This window comes from Camelus ferus, chromosome 10 (assembly GCF_009834535.1).
Source record: "Camelus ferus isolate YT-003-E chromosome 10, BCGSAC_Cfer_1.0, whole genome shotgun sequence".
Lineage (NCBI taxonomy): Eukaryota > Metazoa > Chordata > Mammalia > Artiodactyla > Camelidae > Camelus > Camelus ferus.
In genome coordinates, this window is record NC_045705.1 from 1,912,756 (window position 1) to 1,937,534 (window position 24,779).

Sequence of the window (24,779 nt, forward strand, 5' to 3'; positions counted from 1 at the left end):
TGTTATGTCCCCCTGAGCTTATCACCCACATGAAGCTAGGCAGTTTCTCCTTCCCATCCATATTTTTTATTTTTCCTATATGTGCATTTACCTAAGGAACACAAGATACAGTTTTATATCTTTTAAAAATTTGTATTAATGATATAGTGTATGTATCCAAATGCAAATTTTTATTAATTTTTATCTATTTTTATATGTACAGATGTAGTTCATTCATTTTAATCTTTATACAGTAGTCTATTGACTGACCACAACATTGTACACTGACTATACTTCAATAAAAAAAGTAAATAAATAAATAAAAGCAGTCTACTGACTGACCCGCCACAGTTCATATATTTCCCTATTCATGGATGTTCTGATTGTCTGCAGTCCTTGGCCGTTACAAACTGCTCCATGGGACACCTTTGTGCTTATCTCCTAGGTACTCAGGTGAGGTTTCTCTAGGTAATGTGCCTTAATATCCCAGGAAGTGGGATTCTTTAGACAACAGAGTAGCTTAATTCCACTGGTTTTTGCCAAGTTGATTTCTTAGTTGTTTCCATTCTCCTCATCCGTGTTTTTAGTTTGCTGTTTTTCCACATCCTTGCATGTTCCTAATATTCAGACATCTTAAGTCTTTTTTTATTTGATGGAGCATGACACGTAGCCTTGTTGTTTTAGTCTGTTGATTCCTGCCAGTTCTGATGGCTCTCACTGATCACTCGTGACACTGCGTCTCTTTCCATGTGTTCAATGACACTTTGGGTTTTCTTGTCCCTGAACTATCTGTTCACATCATTGACCCATTTTCCTAGTGAGGATTTGCCCTTTGTGCTGATTTCTCGAAGTTCTTGTTATTTCTGGGTTTCTAATGCTAAGTGCTCTTTTATGTTGGAGGTGCCTCCTTCCATGCTGTTATGGCGTATTTTTTAAATTTGTTTTCAGTGATTTCCAATTTAATTATCAGTATTTTCCTTTAAAGTTAAGTTTTTGTGTGTGTGACTTTTATTTCTATTCCTACTTTAATGGCATAAAGGATATCTTATATGAGTTTTATAGTTTGGCTTTTTACATTTTATCTGGAATTTATTTTTGTAAACAGACCAAGAGAGGGATTTATATATTTTTTCCATGTGGATGACTGATGGTCCACATGTCATTTTATTGTCCTTTCTTCCCTTATTTTTAATGCCATATACCAAAATCCCAAATATACATAGATGTTTCTGTGGATTCTGTTCTTTTTTGGTCATTTTTCTTTCCTTATACTAATACCACAGATTTTAATGAAAACAGCTTTAGAATAAGATTTATTAGTTGAAAGAAAATTCTTCCCTCGTCATTCTTTTTCTTTAAAACCCTTTGGCTGTTCTTGGCCTCTTACTATTTCATATCAGTTTAGGAATCACACTGTCACATACCTTTATAACTAGGATTTTGATGAAGAAATGCATTGAATTTATAGATTCATTTCAGGAGAATTGACATTTTATGGTATTGTTTTCACATCCAGGACCATGGTTGCCTTTTTAAAATGCCCCTTGTGCTCTTTGGTGAGGTTTTATCACTTTATATAATATCCTACTTGTCTCTTGGCATATTTTCTTAAATTTGTTTCCAGATACTTACACTTATTAACATTCTAAAGGAAATTTTTTAAAATGACATTTTTTACTGATTACTTTTGGTGCATGTTACTAAGTTTAGCATGTTGTTTTGTATCTAGCTACGAGGCTGAAGTATTTTTTCATTCAAATAGCGTCTAGATTTTTATTATGACTGTAATATTTTGTGAGAACCATGGTAGTTTTTTTCCTTTCCAATCTTGATGCTTTTTTCAGTCTCCTGTCAGAGGTCTAGGAGCTCTGGGGTTTTACTGAAAAGAGGCAATGACAGTGTGCACTGTCATTCCTGATTTAAAAGTGAGTGTGTCTACCATTTTATATTAAATATGACTTTTATTGTAGTATTTTGATAGCTTTTTTTTTTTTTATTAAATTACAAAAGTTCCATTCCCAGTTTGGGTTAGAGTGTTTTATATTTTTATTTTTGTCAAGAATGGGTGCTGTGCTGCATTTTATCAAATGATTTTTTTCTCTATTTATTGAGATGATCACATATTTTCCTTGTTTTACCTGTTAATATGTTATTTGTGCTTCTCTTTTTCCTTGGTAAGAAAGTATTATTCTACTTTATTAGTCTTTCCAAAGACTAATTGGGGATTTTTAAAAACCTCTGTTGTTTCTCTGTTGATTGTGACATTCTTTTCTGTACTTATTTTCTTTGTTTTATCGTGGCTTAATTGCTATTTCTCATTTACTCCCTAGAAACTTAGTTTATGAATTTTTATTGAGATCCCACAAGCTAATGTGTAGTGGTTTCATTGTCATTTTGTTCTAAGTATTTTGTGTGTAGTTATACTTGTCAATTTCTGGTGTATATTATTATTGTTTATATATTCATTTTACCTTTTATGTCATGGATACACATAATTCAGGTTCACAAACAACTTTTAAAATAAAGTAGAAAAAAATGAATGACCTTGGTTCAGTTAGAGTCCCAAATGGGCCACTCCAAGACTAGAAAGTCAAATATTTGCATGTTATTCTGTAAAGTAGCATACTTCTGGGGTTTGAATTCATGTTTTATTATCCAGGGTTTTTTTTTTTTTTCCATTCTTAATAGAATCTTCTAACTCAGTGAACAAGATTTATGAAAGTTTGTCATTTCCTTTTTCCTAGATTACTCAAGTATCAGCTTCATGAGGTCACTGCCTAACTATTTGAGAAGAAAGGAGATATTCATGGTGCCTTTTTAATAATGCTAGAGGTAAGATTTTACTCTGTGCTTTGTCATGTTTCTATCTAGCCCTCTATTCATTTATCATTCCCATGTTTTTTTATTTGATGTATAAAACTAAGTTTTCATCATTCCATCTTAATTTCCTATGTCTCAAAGTAAGTTGCAGACAGGGTACATTTTATCTGTAAGTATTTCTATCACATGTATCATTAACTAGATTTGCTTTCTTTGTGGCATTTTTTTGAGGTAAAATAACCGTACGCAATGCATAAGTGTTAGTTGTGGCATTTATTGAGTTTTAACAAATGCATACATCTGTGTAACCCTAGTCCCCAACAAAATAGAGAACATCACCTTCAACCCAGGAAGTCCCTTCACAGTCAGTCCCCACTTCCATCCCCCAGAGATAACCACACTTCCGATTTTTTTTCCATTGTGGATGAGTTTTGCCTGTTTTATTCATTCGTACTAGTGGAATCACTCAGTAGCTACTCTAGTAGAATTCTCCTTTCACTCAGCGTAATGGTTTTGAGGCTTATCTCTGTCACTGCACGTGTCAGTCCTTGTGCCTGTTACTGCTGCGCACTGTTGAACTGTAGGAAGACAGCACCGCTTCGCCGTTCTCCTGGTGACTGACACCCGGGCTAGTTCCAGCTTCTGACTATTCCGAGTACAGTTGCTGTGACCACGCTTGTACGGAAATGCTCTCCTTCCCCTGCAGTCACTGCCAAGGAGTGGGGCTGGGATATCGCAGGGTAGGCGTCAGTTCAGTTTTGTAAGCAATTAGCAGGCGTTTTCCCAGTGATTGTGGCATTTCACGTTCCACCAGTGATGTATGAGAGTTGTGGTTCCGCATTCTTGCCAACAGTTTGTCCTATCAGTTTTTCAAAAATTTTTTTCTATTCAATTGTTGTAAAATAAGTTTTATTACCATTAAATACATTCACATTGTTCTGCAGCCATCACCACCTTCCATCTCCAGATCTTTTTGAACTTCCCAAACTCATTAGGGAATTACTCCCATTCTTCCCTGTCCCTGGCAACCACCATTCTACTTTAGACTCTATGCGTTTGATTACTCGAGATACTTCATATAAGAGGAATCAGTGTTTGTATTTGTCTTTTTTTTTTTTTTTTGGTGGTGATAGGTAATTAGGTTTGTTTATTTATTTTTAGAGAAGTTCTTGGGGATTAAACCCAGGACCTTGTGTATGCTAGGTGTGTGCTCTACCACTGGGCTATACCCTCCCCAGTATTTGTCCTCTTTGTTTCTAGCTTATTGCACTTAAACCATAAGATCTTCAAGATTTATCTGTGTTGTGGCACATAACAGAATTTCATTCATTTTTTAAAGCTAAGTAACACTCCATTTTATGTACACACCACATTTAGTTTTTCCATTCATCCATCCATGGACACTTGGGTTGCTCCCACCTTTTGACTCATGTGAATAACGCTGCTATGAACATGAGTGTGCAAATACTTTTTGAGTCCTTTCAATTCTTCGGGATATATACTGAGAAATGATATTGCTGGATTAAATGGTAATTCTATTTTTAATCGTCTCAGGGACCACCGTACCATTTTCCATAATGGCTGCATCACTTTACATTCTCACCGGCAGTGCACCAGGGTTTCAGCTTCTCCACATCCTCACCAACACATGTTGTTTCCTGTTTTCTTGATGGTAGCCATCGTCGTGGGTGTGAAGTGTTATGTATCAGTTTTTAAACACTGTCACCTAGCTAAGAATAGGGATGTTCTATTTTTAATTTAAAAAAATGGTTACTATTGGCTTCTTGTTTTTTCCTAGCCGTATGATTGTGAAACAGGCCAGGAACACTATTCCACAGAGCATTTGTGTAGGCTCTTACCCTCTTTTAGTCTCTGCATTACCCTGACATCTCTTTTTTCCCTTGTAATTTATGTGTAGGTGACATCATGAACCTAATTTTAAAGGGTAAGTAAAAGTACTCATGGCGTGGATAGGGAGTGGGGAAGTGGGAGGTCCTCCCAGGGAGTGAGATGGCCATTTGCAAAGGCACAGGGATGTGAAGAAATAACAAGCTTGTAGGAGAGGAACTGGCAGCCCTACGGGGGCACAACTGTCCATGTATAGGCAGGTCAGGCTAGAGACAGAAGTTAGGTCCGGATTTGGAAAGATTTTGTAAGACGTGCTATAAAGAATTGGGACTGGTAAACATTTCACACAAAATCAACTGAAGGTTTTTCAACAAGGAGCTGATGTGATACTGTGTTTCATAAAGACTGCTCTGTGGACCCTAGGAGGATCTATGAGAGGAGGGTGGGGAAGGGGGAAGGGGGAGGGGACACCGGAAGCAGAGAGCACTTGGCGGGGTACTGCAATAGTACAGGTGTGACTCAGTGAGGACGTGAGCTGGGCATGGCAGTGGTCGTGGAGTGAGAGGAGGTGGATTTGAGAACTTACTGATCATTTGAATGTGGTATGGGGTGAAGGAGAGGGGATTAATGACTCTGAACTTCAGCTTAACATGAGCCTGTGAGGAACCTCAGGGAAAGGAGCAGATTTGGGTAGAAGGGGTAGATGAAGATCAGCTTCAGCTTGTATTAAGAAGCCTTTGAAACATCAGTTAAGGGGGTGTAAGAATCCAGAATTCAGCAGAGTAGGGGATCCTGCAGCTGCGTGTTGAGGAGGGGCCACACCTGAGGCTGTGCACTACGCTGTCACCATAGACCTGTCATGTCCTTTTTATTCCCACCCATCCCTCTTTCTCATAACCCGGTATGAATTTTACTCCCTTACTGTAAGTTTGGGTTAATTGTAATCTTCATTGCTTTGCCTAAAGAACAGTCATGATTGACTGTGGTGGCACAACGGAAGCGAAAGTGGGGCACACTTGGTGATATTTGGTATTTTGAATCTGTTCCAGTGCAACTAGTGATGCTTTCTGTATACAGAGCAAGTCTCATCTGAATGACAGAGATCACTCTTAATAACTTTCTTTCTTGGGTTTTATCTTTAAAATATGTTAATTCAGATATTGATTGATGAGAGATATAAAGTGTTCCTTTCACCTCCTAGAGACTGCAAAGCAAGCTTCCAGAGAGAGCACATCAAGATGAACGTCAGTTCTTGAGTAAAATTGATTCGTTTTTCCGTGGACTCCACGTTTTAAAAAATGTTGAATGATAACTGTATCTGTTAAACAGTAATACATTGACCTGCATAATTACTGTTTATCCACTTTAATAGTGATCCCAATTTTCTCTTTGTTTTCAAGGGCTTCTAGTAGGAAGTGAAAGAAACCGTTGTGATTTTGTGCTGCTAATTGTCAGGAGAGGTCGTTGTACAGGAACTTAGGTGCTTTTCACTGATCCTGATGAATTTTTTGGCTATGTTTTTGTACTTGTGTTTTGGTTATTATAAATGAGGTACATACTAACACCCTAAAAATTACTATAATGTGCTGAACAACAGCAAAGTGAGCTTCTAATCAGTAAGTAGTAGCCAGTTTTTCTGTGTTGAATTTATATAATTTTAGCACAATGCAGCAAAGTTTGACAGTTTAGAATTTTAAGTCTTCGTCACAGATACATAGTTTCCATGACATTCCTTGATAATAAAAAATTACTGATCTTATAAAATTGTGGTACAATATACATAACATAAAATTCACTATTGTAGCCATTTTTAAGTATTCAGTTCAGTGGCGATAAGTACATTCACATTGTTGTGCAATCCACCGCCATCCATCTCCAGAACCATGTCAGCTTCCCAAACTGAAACTCTGTGCCCGTTAGACAGTTACTCCCCATCCCTCCTCCCGATACAGCCCCATTAAGCATTCTCTTTTCTGAATTTGATTATTCTGTGTATCTTGTATAAGTGGAATCAAGCCGCATTTGTCCCTTTTTGTCTAGCTTATTTCATTTAGTATTACGTTTTCAAGATTGGTCCATGTTGTGGCACATGTCAGAATTTCATCCTTTTTGTTTTTTTAAATGGAAAGATAGCCAGTTTACAATGTTGTGTCAATTTCCAGTGCAGAGCACAATTTTTCACTTACACCTGAACATACATATATTTATTGTCACATTCTTTTTCATTCTGAGCTACCATAAGATCTTGTATGTATTTCCCTGTGCTATACTTTATAATCTTGTTTATCTATTCTGCATATGCCTGTCAGTATCTGCAAATTTTGAACTCCCAGTCTGTCCTTTCCCACCCCCCACCCCCTTGGCAACCACAAGTTTGTATTCTATGTCTATGAGTCTGTTACTGTTTCATATTTATTTAATTTTATTTTTTTAAGATTCCACATATGAGAGATCTCATACTGTATTTTTTTTTCTCTTTCTGGCTTACTTCCCCAGGAGAGAGAGGGCAAGACGAGGAGAGGGCAGGCCTGGGGAGGGCAGGCAAAGGACATGGCAGGCCCAGGAAAGGGCAGGCCCAGGTGAGGGGAAGCCCAGGAGATAGTGGGGAGGACCAGGTGAGGGCAGGCCCAGGAGAGGGCAGGTCGAAGGGCAGGACCAGGTGTGTTCAGGCACAGGAAAGGGCAGGTCCATGAGAGAGCAGGCCCTGGTGAGGGCAGGACCAGGTGATGGCAGGCCCAGGAGAGGGCAGGCAAATTACATGTCATGCTCAGGTGAGGGTAAACCCAGGAAAGTGCAGCCCTAGGAGAGGGCAGGCCCAGGGGAGGGCCGGCCCAGGAGAAGTCCTATTAAACTTCCAAGAGATGACATTGAGAGGCAATGGGTATTTGAGTCTGGAATACAGGAGGGAGGTCTAGGTTGGAAATAGCAGTTTGGAAGTTGTCAACTTGTAGAGAATACATAAAGCCCTAAGGCTGATGGGGGCAGCAGCAGAAAGTAGTAGAGGCCAGAAGACTGAGCCTCAGGGGTGCTGTGTGCCAGCATTCAGGGGCTGGGACTGAGAAGTCCAGCCAGGGCCATGGGAGGAAATCAGAGCAGCCTGAGACCCAGGAATCCCTGTGAGGAAAGGGCTTGACGTGACAAGTCAGGGAGAGCAGCGGTGGGAAGTGTGGCTGCCGGGCTGTGCGAGGAGAGGACTGAGCTCCCCGTGGAGTCAGCACCTGGTGGGTGGTGGGTGATCCTGTCATGAGCAGTTGCAGTTCAGTGGACACGCTTGCTTGGATGGAAAATGAGAGGAATCAGAGGAAGCGAATGGGAAGAGCTCCTTTGCAGGGGCAGGAGTCGTGTGTGCCGGAGAGCAGAGAGATGGGGCCTCAGCTGGAGGGTGAATGCATCTTTTTTAAGATGAGGGCAATAACAGTGTATGCTAATAGAAAAGATAGATTAAAGGGGTAAATTAGTAAGACCACATCCACTTAGGTGAGGGGAGTTGCAGGTGACGGCAGGTGTGGGCCCAGAAATGCCCCTGAGAGAGTCAGCTTCAAAACACTTACCAGGTTGAGTCCACTCAAGACCAGCTCCCAGGAGTGTCAGCCACTTAGGAACTCTACCGCCCCCTGCAGTTTTGATCCTGGCAGGGCCAGAAACCATAATTAGCCAGCTGAGGGAGGTAGGATGGAGTTTGGCAGGAAGAAGAGGCCTGCCCTGCCTTCCCCCCCTCCTGCAAGTGCTCAGCCAGCAGCGTGGCCTCACTGAGTAACTGACATGGTGCTTTCATAGTTATGTGGTTAAAAAGTTCTCAAATGTTATACCATGCTCCCAAATAAATCTTTGATTGATTAAAGATTTACTTGGTGGAAATAAAAGCAAAAAGTAAAATAAAGTGAAGAAAGTGTGTAAACATAAGGCTGAGCCACAGAGCAAGGTCAGCAGACATGCATAAACACGTTTTCATTTCATCTGGAGAGCGTGTGTTGGTTTCTCAAGTTTGTACTTAATGATACATATTGCCACAATCTCTGAAACCATGAAAACAGCTTTTTGATGTTTGCATCTGCTAAATTCCATGGAGACTGGCTGGGGCCCAGAGGGATGTGGAAAGGAATGAACTGAGGGATGAGATTTAGAGATTTTTGTTGGGGAGCTCCCTGGGGGACTAGGCCTTCAGCATCCTGTGGTTCCACCCCACTCTAACCACAGTTGCGTACAAACATGGCTTTCTCAGGGGCAAGCCTCACTTGTGGAAATCTCCCAAAACACTCAGCCACCTAGCACCAACATTTGAAAGGAATCCAAAATGGCCCATAAGCAATTGCAGAGATTTGAAATGCCTTAGGCTCCCAAGTGCGCACCAGGCACACTGGGCCTCTGGGTCTCTGTGCACACTCACAGGGACACTGGCTCTGGAGGGACAGTTGAGGGACAGTTGAGGGTCAGTGCTGTTGCTAGGCTACGACTGTTCCGGACCAAACATTCCGAGCCGTTGAGCTTTTCAGCCAAGGTGTGGCAGCGAGACCTCTGTGGCTCTTCTGCAGCGCCAGCGCTGAGATTGGGAGGTGGCAAGAGACCAGGAGGGAAGTGAGCGGTGTCGGAAGGCGATAAGCCAGATGAAGAAGAGACTCACTGAGTTCGCGAGCTGTGTGGGCTTCAGCATCCATCAGAGAGAGCGCAGGAATCGTGAGAACCCCGTGCCTGGGTATCACGTCCGTAAGCGCGAACTAACTCCGTTCCACAAAGCCGCATATTTTGGTCATCTGGACACAGCGGAGGTGTTGCTGTTATATAACAAAAATGTTGTAAACAGCAGAGACAGGAAGAACAGGTAACAGCGGCGGGACGGGGCGGGGCAGGCCTGGGACGAGCTGCCAACTATGGTTTTAAGACATGAATTTTAAATTGCCTTCCCATGTCAGAGATGTTCAAGTGTGAGAAAATGAGCATGTTAGAATCATTGAAGTACAGTGTTCTCTCTCATCCTTGCAGCAGCAAAGTAGATACATTATCACTTTACTTAATTGAAATGTTGTTTTTGTAAAATAGTAACGGTAACAATTATAAGATTATCTAACAATTATTGAGCTGTTATTTTGTGCAAGGAACTGCCAGACAGTTTGCATAGCTTTTCATTTAAGCATCACAGCGGCGTCCTGTAAGATAACTACTACTTCATGCCCATTTTGTTGATGAGGAAATTGAGGCACAGACAGGCTAAGTGAGAGCTAATAAGGGACAGTGTTAAAGTAGAAGTCAGACCCAAGGTGAGCTGAATCTCAACGGCATGCCCTTTCTATTCAAACAGGTGGTTCTTCCATTAATGTGGTGAGTAATAAGAGCTAATAAATATTGTTCTTTCCCCATAGAAAGAACTAAGATAAGAAGACTAAATGTTAGTTTTAAAGGGGTAGGAATAGCATGCTGTTGAATGTTTACAATTACACGAGTAACTGTACCTTTGAACTAGTACGCTCTAATTTCCTAAAAAGTCCTCATGTTCGCAGGACTGCCCTACACTTGGCCTGCACCACCGGCCAGTCATCAGTGGTGAGTCTCCTCATACATTGGGATTGTAATCTGAATGCTCGTGACAAGGAAGGCAAGACAGCTCTCATCAAGGTGTGTAGCAGCCAACCATGTCCACGTGAGATGGATTCGATGTAATTACTTAGAATAAAAATGAATTTATCTGTTTTAAATATAACGAACTAATGGAACTTGAGGAATGTTAACTTGGAATGCCTAGCACTTACAGTCTGTTTCTTGGCGTGATACCAACAGGCTGTACAATGCCAGAAAGAAGTATGTGTCACTGTCCTGCTGGAATACAGAGCTGACCCAAATCTTGAGGACAACTGTCAAAACACTGCTCTGCATTACGCTGTCTTGGCTGGAGATATATCAATTGCAGCAAAGCTGCTCCGCTATAATGCAAATATCGAGGCGACAGACAAGGTATAGCTCAACTGACTTTATTTACAAGATATTTGAAATACAGGGTCTTTTCTAGCTACAGGTGTTTTATTTATAGTAATATGTATACTGAATACAGTACATCAAGCCCTGTTATCATGGAAACAACTCCAAAGCCAAGGCCAGGGGCTAGAGGTAGTGCCCACGGAAAGGGCAGAGCTCTGTCTCCCAGCCGCACTTGTACCCCAGAAGGAACAACGTCCCATTAGGAAGTGCCTGGGAGTGGGTGGTAGGCTCAGCGCCTAAAGAAGATGAAGGCTTGCGGGGAGTGAAGTGATGGCAAGGGCTGGGTGCCTGCCTGGGGGTGGGTGGGAGGAGGAAGGAGCCCAGTACCCAGCAGGGGGAGCTGGGTGACTGCACCTGGGCAGGGGAGGCGGCAAACTGCAGGCCCTGAGCACCCCAGGATCCCAGGTTCTAGAATCTGGGCAAGTGAGGTCAGGTCATGTTTGACAGCCAGCCAGCAGGGGCATTCGCTGTGCTGGTGGCCACATGGCCCTCCACGTACACCTTCACCTTGGGGTCTTCCATGCTCAGCCGGGTGCAGCTCCCCTGCGGGGCTGTGGCCTGTAGGTGGGGAGCAAGTGATGGCGCAGCTGGTCCTCCTGCTTTTCCTCCTGGCTCTCCCCTGAAGATTTGGATTGAATAAGTCTACTCAGGTCTGGACACAGTATTTAGAAATACTTCCCTGAGATTCTGATTACAACCCTTGGTTAAGGACTATTGAATGGATACATGTAATACATGTAAATTCACAGATCTCAAAAATAAGACATCTCTGGAAGATCGGGAGTTTGATAGATGCTGCTGCTTTCAGTGCTCTCCTTTCCAGCCGTGTTAGCCTGACTTACCCATCTCTTCCTCTGTGATTGAGGAGTTTATTGGTAATATTACTGGCAGTATCTATTGCCTTGAAGAATAGCTCCTTTTCCCTTCTAACCACTGATCATTCAGTGGCACTCAGACAGTCTTAGAAACTTAGTTGTGGTGAGTGATTCAGTAAGTAGAGTCGGACCCTTTAAAGATTTTGCACCTTTTGTTCCCATCCAGGTCATTAGGTCAGTAGTTTTTTTTTTTTTTTTTTTTAACATTTTTTATTGATTTATGATCATTTTACAATGTTGTGTCAAATTCCAGTGTTCAGCACAATTTTTCAGTCATTCATGGACGTGTACACACTCACTGTCACATTTTTTTCTCTGTGAGTTATCATAACATTTTGTGTATATTTCCCTGTGCTATACAGTGTAATTTTGTTTATCTATTCTACAATTTTGAAATCCCAGTCTATCCTTTCCCACCCTCCACCCCCCTGGCAACCACAAGTCTGTATTCTCTGTCTATGAGTCTGTTTCTGTCCTGTATTTACACTTTGTTCTTGTTTGTTTGTTTTTGTTTTTGTTTTTTAGATTCCACATATGAGCAATCTCATACGATATTTTTCTTTCTCTTTCTGGCTTATTTCACTTAGAATGACATTCTCCAGGAGCATCCAAGTTGCTGTAAATGGCATTATGTTGTCGGTTTTTATGGCTGAGTAGTATTCCATTGTATAAATATACCACATCTTCTTTATCCAGTAACCTGTTGATGGACGTTTAGGCTGTTTCCATGTTTTGGTTATTGTAAATAGTGCTGCTATGAACATTGGGGTGCAGGTGTCATCCTGAAGTAGGGTTCTTTCTGGATACAAGCCCAGGAGTGGGATTCCTGGGTCATATAGTAAGTCTATTCCTAGTCTTTTGAGGAATCTCCACACTGTTTTCCATAGTGGCTGCACCAAACTGCATTCCCACCAGCAGTGTAGGAAGGTTCCCCTTTCTCCACAGCCTCTCCAGCATTTGTCATTTGTGGATTTTTGAATGACGGCCATTCTGACTGGTGTGAGGTGATACCTCATTGTAGTTTTGATTGGCATTTCTCTGATAATTAGTGATATTGAGCATTTATTCATGTGCCTTTTGATCATTTGTATGTCTTCCTTGGAGAATTGCTTGTTTAGGTCTTCTGCCCATTTTTGGATTGGGTTGTTTATTTTTTTCTTACTGAGTTGTATGAGCTGCTTATATATTCTGGAAATCAAGCCTTTGTCGGTTTCATTGGCAAAAATTTTCTCCCATTCCGTAGGTTGTCTTCTTGTTTTGCTTCTGGTTTCCTTTGCTGTGCAGAAGCTTGTAAGTTTCATTAGGTCCCATTTGTTTATTCTTGCTTTTATTTCTTCTAGGAGAAAATTTTTGAAATGTATGTCAGATAATGTTTTGCCTATGTTTTCCTCTAGGAGGTTTATTGTATCTTGTCTTATGTTTAAGTCTTTGATCCATTTTGAGTTGATTTTTGTATATGGTGTAAGGGAGTGTTCTAGCTTCACTGTTTTACATGCTGCTGTCCAGTTTTCCCAACACCATTTGCTGAAGAGACTGTCTTTATTCCATTGTATATTCTTGCCTCCTTTGTCGAAGATTAGTTGACCAAAAGCTTGTGGGTTCATTTCTGGGCTCTCTATTCTGTTCCATTGGTCTATATGTCTGTTTTGGTACCAATAGCATGCTGTCTTGATGACTGTAGCTCTGTAGTATTGTTTGAAGTCTGGGAGAGTTATTTCTCCAGCCTCTTTCTTTCTCTTCAGTAATGCTTTGGCAATTCTAGGTCTTTGATGGTTCCATATAAATTTTGTTATGATTTGTTCTAGTTCTGTGAAATATGTCCTGGGTAATTGGATAGGGATTGCATTAAATCTGTAGATTGCCTTGGGCAGTGTGACCATTTTAACAATATTGATTCTTCCAATCCAAGAGCATGGAATATCTTTCCATTTTTTAAAGTCTTCTTTAATTTCCTTCATCAATGGTTTATAGTTTTCTGTGTATAATTCTTTCACCTCCTTGGTTAGATTTATTCCCAGATATTTTATTACTGTGGGTGCTATTTTAAAGGGGATTGTTTCTTTACTTTGTTTTTCTGTTGATTCATCATTAGTGTAAAGAAATGCAACTGATTTTTGAACATTAATTTTGTAACCTACCTTGCTGAATTCTTCAATTAGCTCTAGTAGCTTTTGTGTGGACCTTTTAGGGTTTTCTATATATAGTAACATGTCGTCAGCATATAGTGACACTTTTACCTCTTCTTTTCCAATTTGGATCCCTTTTATTTCTTTCTCTTGCCTGATTGCTGTGGCTAGGACTTCCAGGACTGTGTTGAATAGGAGTGGTGATAGTGGGCATCCTTGTCTTGTCCCAGATTTTAGTGGGAAGCTTTTGAATTTTTTTACCATTGAGTACTATGCTGGCTGTAGGTTTGTCATATATAGCTTTTATTATGTTGATATATGTTCCCTCTATACACACTTTGGCAAGAATTTTTATCATAAATGTTGAATTTTATCAAATGCTTTTTCTGCATCGATTGAGATGATCATGTGGTTTTTGTCCTTTCTCTTGTTGATGTGATGTATTACATTGATTGACTTGCGTATGTTGAACCAGCCTTGTGTCCCTGGGATGAACCCCACTTGGTCATGATCTATAATCTTTTTTATGTGTTGTTGGATTCTATTTGCTAAAATTTTGGTGAGGATTTTGGCGTCTATGTTCATCAGTGATATTGGCCTATAATTCTCTTTTTTTGTAGTGTCTTTGCCTGATTTTGGTATCAGGGTGATGGTGGCTTCATAGAATGAGTTTGGGAGTATTCCCTCCTTTTCAATCGTCTGGAAGAGTTTGAGAAGGACTGGTATGAGTTCTTCTTTGTATGTTTGGTAGAATTCCCCAGTGAAGCCGTCTGGTCCTGGACTTTTATTTGTAGGGAGGTTTTTAATTGCTATTTCTATTTCCTTTCTAGTGATCGGATTGTTCAAGTGTTCAGATTCTTCTTGATTCAGTCTTGGTGGACAGTATGTTTCCAGAAACTTGTCCATCTCCTCTAGGTTATCCAGTTTGGTTCCATATAGTTTTTCATAATATTCTCGTATGATATTCTGTATTTCTATTTTGTTTGTTGTAATTTCTCCATTTTCCTTTCTTATTTTGCTAATTTGTGCGCTCTCTTTTCTTTGTGAGTTTGGCCAGAGGTTTGTCGATTTTATTTACTTTTTCAAAAAACCAGCTTTTGGTTTGGTTGATTTTTTTCTATGGTCTTGTTAATCTCTATTGTATTTAATTCCTCTCTGATCTTTATTCCTTCTGCTGCTTTTTGGGGCTTTTTGTTCTTCTTTTTCTAATTCATTCAGGTGGTGGGTTAAATTGTTTATTTGAGATTGTTCTTTTTTGAGGAAGGCCTGTATCGTTATACAGTAGGGTTTTTCTGATTGCAGTAATAGGAAGTCATGAGCCTTCTTTTGGTTAAAGCTGTGTGACAGACTCTTGCAATATATCTGTTAGATTCATTGAGCCCTAGCATAACCAAGATGACAGGTTTTTTTTAAATTAAAGTCTAATTGATTTACAGTGTTGTGATTGTTTCTGGTGTACAGCAAAGTGATTCAGTTATATATATATATATTCTTATTCAGTTATATATATTCTTATTCAGTTATATGTATATACATATATATATATTCATATTCTTTTCCATTATGGTTTATTACAGGATATTGAGTATAGTTCCCTGTAGTATATACAGTAGGACCTTGTTGTTCATCTATTTTATATACAGTAATTTGTATCTGCTAGTCCAAAACTGCTAATTTATTCCTCTCCCACCCCTTTGGTAACGATCAGTTTGTTTTCTATGTCTGTGAGTCTATTTCTGTTTTGTAAATAAGTTCATTTGTATCATATTTTAGAATCCACATATTAAGTGATATCCTATGGGATTTGTCTTTCACTGTCTGACTTACCTCACTCAGTATGATAATCTCTAGGTCCTTCCATGTTGCTGCAAACGGCATTATTTCATTCTTTTTTATGGCTAAGTCGTATTCCATTATATATAAATATACCATGCAAGATGGCAGTTTTAAACATCAAGACCCATGACATTAGTAACAAATTGGAATTGTTTTAATAATTTAGTTTCGGCCATCTTATGAACTAATAATCCATTTGATTAACAATTGGGGAGAATTAGATACAGGTAGATTGTAGTTTTAGTAGGCATTGGAAAAATTCTTGTGAGTCTTAATCACAATTTTTATTACATGTTGGGGTCCAGTGTTTTTGTGTGTAAGATGTATGATTCTAAAGAAAGGCAAGGTTTTACACACAAATACTTGATTTATACCCTACTGTTTGGAAACACCTCAAACATAAAAACACAAGTGGGCTATAGACTAAACATGGCCCTGGATATGTTCAGTTTGTCTCCACACATTGAGTCAACATTTAAAATATAGGAGACTTGTGCAGAAATCTACACTTTAGAACTTCTCCTAAAGAATCAAATCTGGTCCCCCTTGAGCCCAGGCTCCTATGTGGTCTGCTCTGCAGAGGTGGCCCCTTCTCGGTGGGGCGTGTGTTCTCCAGTTTGCTGTCCTCACTTGTGATTTTCACTTGGGCCACCTATGTTGCCTCTGTAAGCATTTGAATTTACAATTCCTGTTTGTATATTTTGATAAATATTTCAAGATTTTAAAGACAATCTATATTAATTTATAGTTTATTTCATATTTTGTAATAATCCCTTAAGAGTAGTTGATTTCATATTTTGTAATAATCCCTTAAGAGTGGGAATGGAATTTTTCAAATTAGAATGTATAAGTTGGTTTAAGAAAAACTTTTTCTTTACATGCAAATAATCATATTCCCATTGGAATGTCTCCAAGCTTTATGAGATTAGTCATAGTTGTAATTGGATAGGGTATACATGCTGCAGACAGTATGGTATCTTTCTCCTCAGCGTGGCTCCTTAAAAATGTAGTTGATTCAGCAGCTAAATGGTTCTCTCTGGAGCAGTGTTTAGAGTGTCAGGAGTAGTAGTTGAGCAGTAAGGTAACTAGAGAATGCCTGACACACGCTGCGATAGAAGCGAAGGTTCTTGGAACCAGCTAATGTCTGAAGTGAGTTTCAGAGAATGACTTCCCAGGGAAACTTTTGAGGAGGTCAAGGAGGAACCTTTTAAAGAGAAGGGGCATAGAGGGGCGAGGAAGAAGGGGCTGCTTGTTATTTACTTTATAGTGTATGTTTAAGTTCTTTAAGAGACTTAAGTTTTTAAATTCAGTTTTGAAATTTATATGTAATTTTACACATTATCAACTGTTTTTACTGTTTTACAGTATAACTTCACACCACTTTTACTCGCCATCAGGGAGAACAAAGAAGAAATGGTCAAATTTTTGATAGAGAACGGGGCAAATGTACATGCAGTCGACAAGCTGCAAAGGTACAATAGTTTGTTCTCTCTCTCTTTTTTTTTTTTTAAATCTTAATGTTGTTCTAGAGCAGTAACAGCCAATCAGAAAGATTAACTTAATAAGAAGAGGATTAACTTGAAATCAACACATCATCAGTCAGGTAGAAAAGCAATTATTCTGCCTGGTGTCACGAAGAACGGTATGCAGCAGGACTCATCTTCCTTTATGGTAGTGACTGCTGTCATTTGCAACCTGATTTTTTTGGTCATGTGATCTTACCATAGTTCAGGGATTTCATTTTAGTTTTATTAGTATGGACTCTAATTTTAATTTACCTTATGAGACAGTGTTGAATTTCTTCATTCTTTTATAACTTTTTAACCTCTTCTTGGTACTTTTTTTTCTTAAAAAATGCATATTAAACAAAGAGGAGTTTGTTTTGTCTTTTGGATGACTCTGCTTTAAATTACTTTCTTTGAAGGATACTGATGTTATTAGGTTATCACTGAGTATCACTAAGAGAGTAACTATGACCAGATACTGTGGGCTCATCAGTTTTTATCCTTTTTCATTTCTAGTACATTTTGTTTTTATTTTTAATTGATAATAGTAGAAGGAAGAAAAATAGCTTTAAATATTGAATAAACATTCCCTTTAAAGAAGACAGGTCATTGGTGGATGATAAAGAGGAAAGAGCTGGGCTTTAGAGTCAGACGAGGTTGAATTCCCAGCTCTCCTGCTGGTCCAGGTGTGTTACCTGGGGGACATGACTTACCACCAACCAGTATGTTTCCTGTCACGTAAAGGAGGGTCGTCATACATCCTTCAAGGGGGGTTGTGCCTAAGAAAGACCATACGTAGACTGTTCAGGTTAGTGCCGGCCACATGCTTCTCAGCGTGTTAACTGCAGCCGTGACTATTTTTGTTGCCGTTTTTATTCATATTACTGTTTTCATCCTGCAAACAGCTTCTCCTTACCTGATTTCTAGCTGATTTTAAAGTATTATATTTCAGACTAGGGAAGAAATGGGGAATCCTTTAAATCTTTACCTACTTCAGATAAGTGACCTCAGCATCCTTTCTTGTCCATCAGAGGACTTTAAATTAGCCACTTCTACTGTGTGCTACCCAAGTAGGACAGGAGGCTTCTTTTTTGTCCCTCCATTTTGGCCTTCGAGGTGATTTGCAAAGATGAGCACTTGAGCATGTAAGTGGTCAGTTCTCCAGGGGTGGGCAGGATATTAACTTGGTAAACTAGACCAAATTAACTGCTTGAGTTACGCTAACTAAGTTCCTAAGGGTGAAGTTGTCTCTTTTATTTTAGATCAGCGCTCACGCTTGCTGTGTTTCATGACTCACCGGACATAGTCAAGCTGCTGCTTCAGAAGCATGTTAATGCCAGTTCTCGAGATTTACAGGGATGGTGTCCTGAACAATACGCTCGTTTTAACGGTTTTAAACAGTAAGTGTTTCCATTAAAGTGCCAGTTATCTCTAAACTGAGGTTGGAAGTGACCTAACTGTTACTTGTTACGTGACAGGTGAGAGTTCCTAGTTGGGAGCAGGCACTTTGGGGATGGCAGTGAGACCCTCCCCATCACCAGCTGGAAACCAGCAAAAGGCCAGACTAGTGAGATGGAGCAGTGGGCACGGGGTTCTTTATCTCAGGATTTGTAAGACATTTATCCTTAGGGTCCTGCTGTTCTCCATTTCATTCCAGTGTAACACCTATGCGTGGGGTACAAATAATGTCACATACCTGATTTTTCTAACTAGTTGTTTGGGTCTTGAAATGTTTAGTAGAGCAGAAAATCCTGTATTTTCCTTTGGGGACTTTCTTCTATAATCTTCCTCTTGAATTTTCCAGGAACCTAAGGGATTCCCTAAGGCCACAGTGACAGTCCTCTCCCACAAGGCATTGGGGCAGGGCGAGGGCACTCTAATCGTTCTCTTGTTTCCTTTGATTCTGTTGCTGCAGCGTTGGTACTAAAACTAGTTTTAACAGGATCTCCTTGGCAGCTGAGTCTGGAGTCTGGATGTTGCTCTCTAAAGACCTTTAATAAAACTTTAAAAGAAGAAAAGGAAAAAGAAACTGGTCCTGCAGTCGGGTCATTGACCTCTGCTCCCGGGATGCCTGTGCTGATCCAGTTTCCGTGGTCTTCATGGTGATCGACACGTAAACTTCAGCGTGACAGCTTGTTTAGTTCTCATACATATGCTTGTATGAGGTCATATATTTATAAATAAATGTAGCTACAAATTATGTAGTAGCTGAGGTGTCCTGAATTATAAACCATGAGGAACACCTAATCACCGTAATTTGTAACATTTTCTGAAAACTGCCACATTTAAATGTTACACCTGGGAAAGAAAACACACATTGGGTTTTATTTGGGATTCTCAAATAGTTCCAGCATTTAAGTTCAGGAAGAAATTATTCCATTCTTCCACTATTTCTCTGAGCATCTGGGGGATACATTATCTCATTAAATCTTCGTAATACTCTTATGAGTATTAATAACTAACTGCCTAACAAGACAGTAAGATCCCAGTTTTATAAAGGAAGACTTTGAGCTGATGAGAAGCAACTTTTCCAGGAACAAATAGTTGTTGGTTATAGAGCTGGGACTTCTGAGTTCGAGATACCTTCCATATGTCAGGCTCGCTTTAGTTAACTTGCTGAGCTGTACTGCCCTCAGCTCATGACAACTTCACCTTTTTTCTTTTTTAGTTGTACATGCTAAATTTAAAAGTTTGTAGATTGTACAAATTTGAAGTATATGGGACAATTTGAAGGTTTGCTATTACCTCTGATATTGTCTGAAATAATCTAAGAATTTAATATTTTTGGTAATTGTTTTTATATTAGTATTCAAGTAGTAATATTTATTTATCACTGTTTTTATACGTAGCATTTACCAACTGATTGTCGACTACAGAGACGAAAAGATACCAACTACTCCCCCTGAAAATAGCGACCTAGGACAGAGTTCGGGTAGTAAGTTACTCTTGTTGGGCCCATCATAGATACGGAAGTAAGAGTGAGGAACTTTTGATAATGAAAGAGCAGTGAAAAAAGCCAGTGTGTAAATTTCATGCATGTTTTTATTTTTTTCATTAATTTTTTCTTAATGGTCTAGTATTCAGAATTACTTAAGAAGTTAATTGTAGGTAATTTAAAATCTGAGACAATATTGTCTGAAAAGAAATTCATTTATTTAATCATGGCCCCTGAAATCCCATATTATATCTTTGTGTAAATAAGAAAAACAGGTTTTTAACTTTGTTGTACATTTCCCCTAACATTATAACAAGTTGGCCTTGTTACAGAACTGGATCTTTAGTTTTTACAGCAAATGGATTACATTGGGTAAATGAATGCTAGTTATTGCACAGTGATTAGCCTCACTAAAAAGTGATTGTCTTTAAAACTGGGAGCTCAGCAATACCTTCCTGGTGCTATAAACAAATGGCCAACAATTAGAACTGCACAGCTGGGCCAGTGTGTAGCATACTAATAAGAGATTGTTTTTTAAAGATACCTAGTGATAGTGCAGAAGTCAGGAAAGCAGTGCCTTATTGAGAAGCACTGGTTACTTTTCGCATCATTACACCAACAAAGTCTCAGTCTCACCGATTGCATTCCTCAGAAGTGCAAACAGAATGCGACATGTTGCCTTTGTGAGAGTCAGATGTTTTCTTCTCTTTTTTGGGATACTTGTCATGAAAGTATAATTTTGTTAGAACAAGATTTTCTGTTGCCATTAGTTAAAGGATTGTCATAATAATTACTCAAATAGCACAACTCAGGACTTAACAAATTGTAATAAAAGCACAGAAGTACTTCACATAAAAAAAAAAAAAAGACTGTGTTGCCTAGGTGTGACCCCTAGCGTGCTGTTCAGTCTGAACTGTATGAGGGCACCTTTAACTTGGTAGGCCTGGATCAAGCAAAGAACTATTGTAGGAAATACAAAGATGGAATAGACAGAGTTTTGGTCTTCAAGGTGCTCATAACACAACAGAGTTGTCCCTGGTTAATGTCTGTATGTTTTTTAAACAGGACTTCCAAAGAAAACATTCTTATCTGTTAATTGATCCACTTAACAGATGACTATCGAGTGTCGTTTAGGTACTAAGCACCACTCTGACGTTACAGCATGCAAACAGGTCAAAAGCACAGTTCCTGGCCTCCTGGAGCTTGTTACTGTCATCCTCATTTTTATGATTTGCTTTACTTTATTCTGTGCTTACTGTGTCCCAGAGCCCACGAGGACTTTGTAACTGTCTTTATATATATTTTTATGGGTATTTAATATGTGCCAAATACTTTAAGTCCATGGTGAGGAAAGAAGTTTTTGAAAAGTGGGTAGGATGTCAGGTAAGCCATGCAGAGCGAGTAGAAGTTTGCCAGGGAAGGATGCAGAAGGGCAGTGTTTGGTGGGCGGAACATCTTTGAAGATTACATTTGGCAGAAAGGACAGCGGTGCAAAGGCTAAGATGTGCCAGTGAACTTTGCAGGATCTATGAGTTTCATTTTGTTGGTGCAGGAAGGATGCTGTAGGAATGGTTGGGAACGAGGTGACTACGTAGCTCAGGCACGCTTCTGAAAGCCTTTCTAGTAGTATAGAAAGGAGGAGGTCTGCTGTAGACCTTGGGAGATGTGTCAGAGTGCTTTTAGCCACAAATAATAATAGGAGGCCTAAGTAACAGTGGCTACAGCAGCAGGAGTCAGGATTGTTTAGAAGGTTTGGTGATGTCATCAGGATCCCAGACGCTGTCCCTCCTTCAGCTGTGAGGCTGCTGGTGTTTGATGTCGCCTTTCCTGGTCTGCTGATTAGCGGCAGCTCCAAGCATCATATTCTCGCATGGCAGTATCCGCAGGCGAGGAGGGCTGCTTCTCTCTGCATGTTTTCTGTTAACTAGGAAGAAAACAGAGAAGCTTCCGGTAGACTTCCCCTAGCATCTTATTGGCTGGGTTACATCACGTGCTCATTTCCTAAACCAGCCACTGGGGAAGGAGATGTAGTTACTGTGATGACTGTAGAATAATCATTTCTCTTTTTGCAGCTAAGGAGAGTTTACCTTCTTCGCATACTGGAGCAGAGAATATCCAAGAAAAGTTGCAATTGTCCGGCAAGGATGACGAAGAAGAAATGGTTGTCGAGTTGGGAACCAGCAATGGCAGCTGCACGGATTCACCAAAGAATGTTGAGCAGAAGAGTAAGAAGATTCAATTTGAGTCTTGGGGTTTCCTGTTATGACATAAAGCAGGGATGCACAAGCTTTTTCTATAAAGGGCCAGAGAGTCAATATTTTAGGCCATGTGGTGTCTGTCACATCTACTCATGTCGCCATTGCAGTGTGAAAGCAGCCCTAGACCGTATGTGAGCAAATAGGGATGAATGTGCCCAGATAACATGAGGCTGACAAAGCCAAATGGCGGGGTGGGTTAGTCCCATGGGTGTCGTCCAGAAACACCACGCTGTGTGAGCTTGATGTCAGTTTATGATGCTGATTCTACTAACGATTACCATTTTTTGTGAGTCTCATAAAGTTTGGTTGGGATTTTGGTCCTTGTAAACAGTTCGCTTTAAGATATCAAATTTGGATAAACACCCTTTTTTTTGATAAATATAAAGGAGGGGAAGTGGTTTTTATGCATTAATTACCTACCAGGAGTATACTCAATATTCACTGAAGTGTGTAGTCTCCAGGTGTGGTCCCAAAGGAATGCTTTTTAACAAAACATTGGTCTTACACTTTTAATACTCTGTATTTTTCTGTTGCTGATATAGAATCTGTTTTACTTTTTTCTTTAATAGCGGATTTAGTGGTTGAGGTTTCACCGAGGTTTGAAGACATCTCTGTCATCAGGTAGGATTTTATGGATTTTTCAAAATATGTTGACTAAGGGAACACAGAGAAAAGAAACAAGGCTTGTTGAGTGTCCTACTCTGGGTTAGACACCGTGCTGTGTACTTGACATTTGTTACCTCGTACAGTCACCACAACAGCTTTGCAGAGTAGCTGTGCTGTTACAGCTTACTATTAGTTAGTTAGGCAGCTGTGGTTTAAGGAGGTTGACTAGTTGACCCATGATTCCATGGTTAACAAGTAGTTGACCTGTGACTTAACCATCAGGCAGCCTGGCTCCCAAATCTGCTTTCTTATCCCTCAGCATAGACTTTTGTCACTTTTGTTTGTTTAAAGAAATGAACTCACTCATTTTTGATGTGTATTTTTTGCTCCAAAGTATTTCACCCAAACATGATGTTGATGATTCAAGGCCTCCATCAGATGGTGACTTAGATCTTGCTCCCAAGGTAAAGTGTTTTCTTGTGAAATTAATTTTTCTGCTCTGAATTTAGTTTTGCATAGTATTTACTCTTAAAATTTAGCAGTGGTCTGCCTATCATTGTTTTACATTTGTATTAGAAAGTTGGTCGGAGTAAACCATTTTATAAAAATATGACAGGTTGAATTTTTTTCTTTTTTTTACTTTGGTAAATACTGAAGATGAGGCTGAAGCAAAATGGACTAGAAAATAGATTGTGACAGGAAAACTGTACTGTGAAAAGCTTTCCCACAACAGAGGAAGTGTGAAGCTTGGCCAAGGATAAAGATTCTTTGACTTTTAAACCACACTGACGGGACTTGTATAATACTTGTGCCTCAGGGACATCTTCAGTGCACAACAGCTACTTACTGTGATCATCATGGCATCTTCCTGGGGCCTTTCAGTTCCAAAACTACGTAGCATGTATCTTTTTTTTTTTCCCCTTGGACACTTTTTGTTTTGGTATCAGAGAGTTGTGAGGAAAGAGGGTTTTTTTTTTTTTCCCCTTTATTTCTATCTCTGGTTCTGCATTAAGACTAATAGTTGAAATTATAGAAATTTTGAAATTAAAATTCTGTTTCTCAAAATCCACGTTATAAAGAGATTCCTCTGTGTTTTCTAAATTACCTCATTACGAGTATATTCAAAACTCTTCATCTAATTGAAGAGTACATGTTTTCCCTAAAATAACAGCCAGCTCTCAAAGTAGACTCCTAATAACCATATGATAAAACCTACTTCAGAATTCTTTTGTATTATAGTTTTAAAAAGTAGGTGCAGTCCTCGTGTCCCATTCTAAAACTTCAAGTTTCAGATATTTTGTAGTATAGTTATTTACATACTCATTTTATAGCCCCTGCATCAGCATACACCGCTAGAGATTAGGGAACGTAATTGTGCATTTCCTGGAGCACCGAGAATAAGGTCTTAAATGTAAGAAGCATTTTATTATTTTTGAATGTGAATGCATGAAGAGACATGGAATTCTGCATCATGCTGCAGGTACTATAACATGCACACTCTGTCATAATGAAATCTATTTGATGGTACTATGCATACTATGTCATAGTGAAATCTATTCAAATTCTAAAAATATGACTTAAATTTCTATTCCCTTTGTTTAGGCTGTAAGAGTTCAGTTGTTATGAGAGGAAGTATGTCATAAATGCCAAGGAAATAGATAAGAAGTATATGAGAAATAGGAAAAGGTTACAGTCTGTTTTTCAGTGTCCACCAACTGTGAGCTTAGAATTTGAGATGAAAACTTTTTAACCTTCTTTTAGCCCTCTCTCATGTTCCATTCAATATATCTTTTCAAGCTATATAATATCCTTAGAATCCTGACCACCAGTTCTTTCTCTAGGTGGAAAGCTGATATGTTAGGAACTTTTAAAATCTGTTTTTCTCTCTCTCTAGTAATAATTTGCAGTGTTCCTAGTAATAATTTGCAGTGTTCAGGTAGGGAGAGATGACCATGTTCAACTGAGTGACTTGGAGTGACAAAATTTAACTCTCACTTATAGTAGTATTTACAAACAAAACA

General features: G+C 39.4%; 1 protein-coding gene across 4 annotated transcripts in view; it reads left to right on the forward strand.

Annotated features, from left to right (window-relative positions):
• LOC102511548 (ankyrin repeat domain-containing protein 7) overlaps positions 1-23,276 on the forward strand; it is a 29,465-nt gene extending 6,189 nt beyond the window's left edge. Inside the window, exons 4-13 of one of the 4 annotated variants that reach the window (XM_032488237.1) lie at positions 2,724-2,811; positions 9,180-9,466; positions 10,143-10,257; positions 10,420-10,593; positions 16,820-16,926; positions 18,222-18,359; positions 19,809-19,891; positions 21,967-22,119; positions 22,722-22,773; positions 23,153-23,276. In XM_032488237.1, the coding sequence (XP_032344128.1) occupies positions 9,252-9,466; positions 10,143-10,257; positions 10,420-10,593; positions 16,820-16,926; positions 18,222-18,359; positions 19,809-19,891; positions 21,967-22,119; positions 22,722-22,773; positions 23,153-23,261 (1,146 nt within the window). In that variant the 5' untranslated portion in view covers positions 2,724-2,811; positions 9,180-9,251 and the 3' untranslated portion in view covers positions 23,262-23,276. Of the gene's footprint in view, positions 1-2,723; positions 2,812-7,207; positions 7,227-8,889; positions 9,467-10,142; positions 10,258-10,419; positions 10,594-16,819; positions 16,927-18,221; positions 18,360-19,808; positions 19,895-21,966; positions 22,120-22,721; positions 22,774-23,152 lie in introns of those variants that run through there. The other 3 variants (XM_032488234.1, XM_032488235.1, XM_032488236.1) reach the window with 3 other exon arrangements.
• Positions 23,277-24,779: the final 1,503 nt, after the last annotated feature.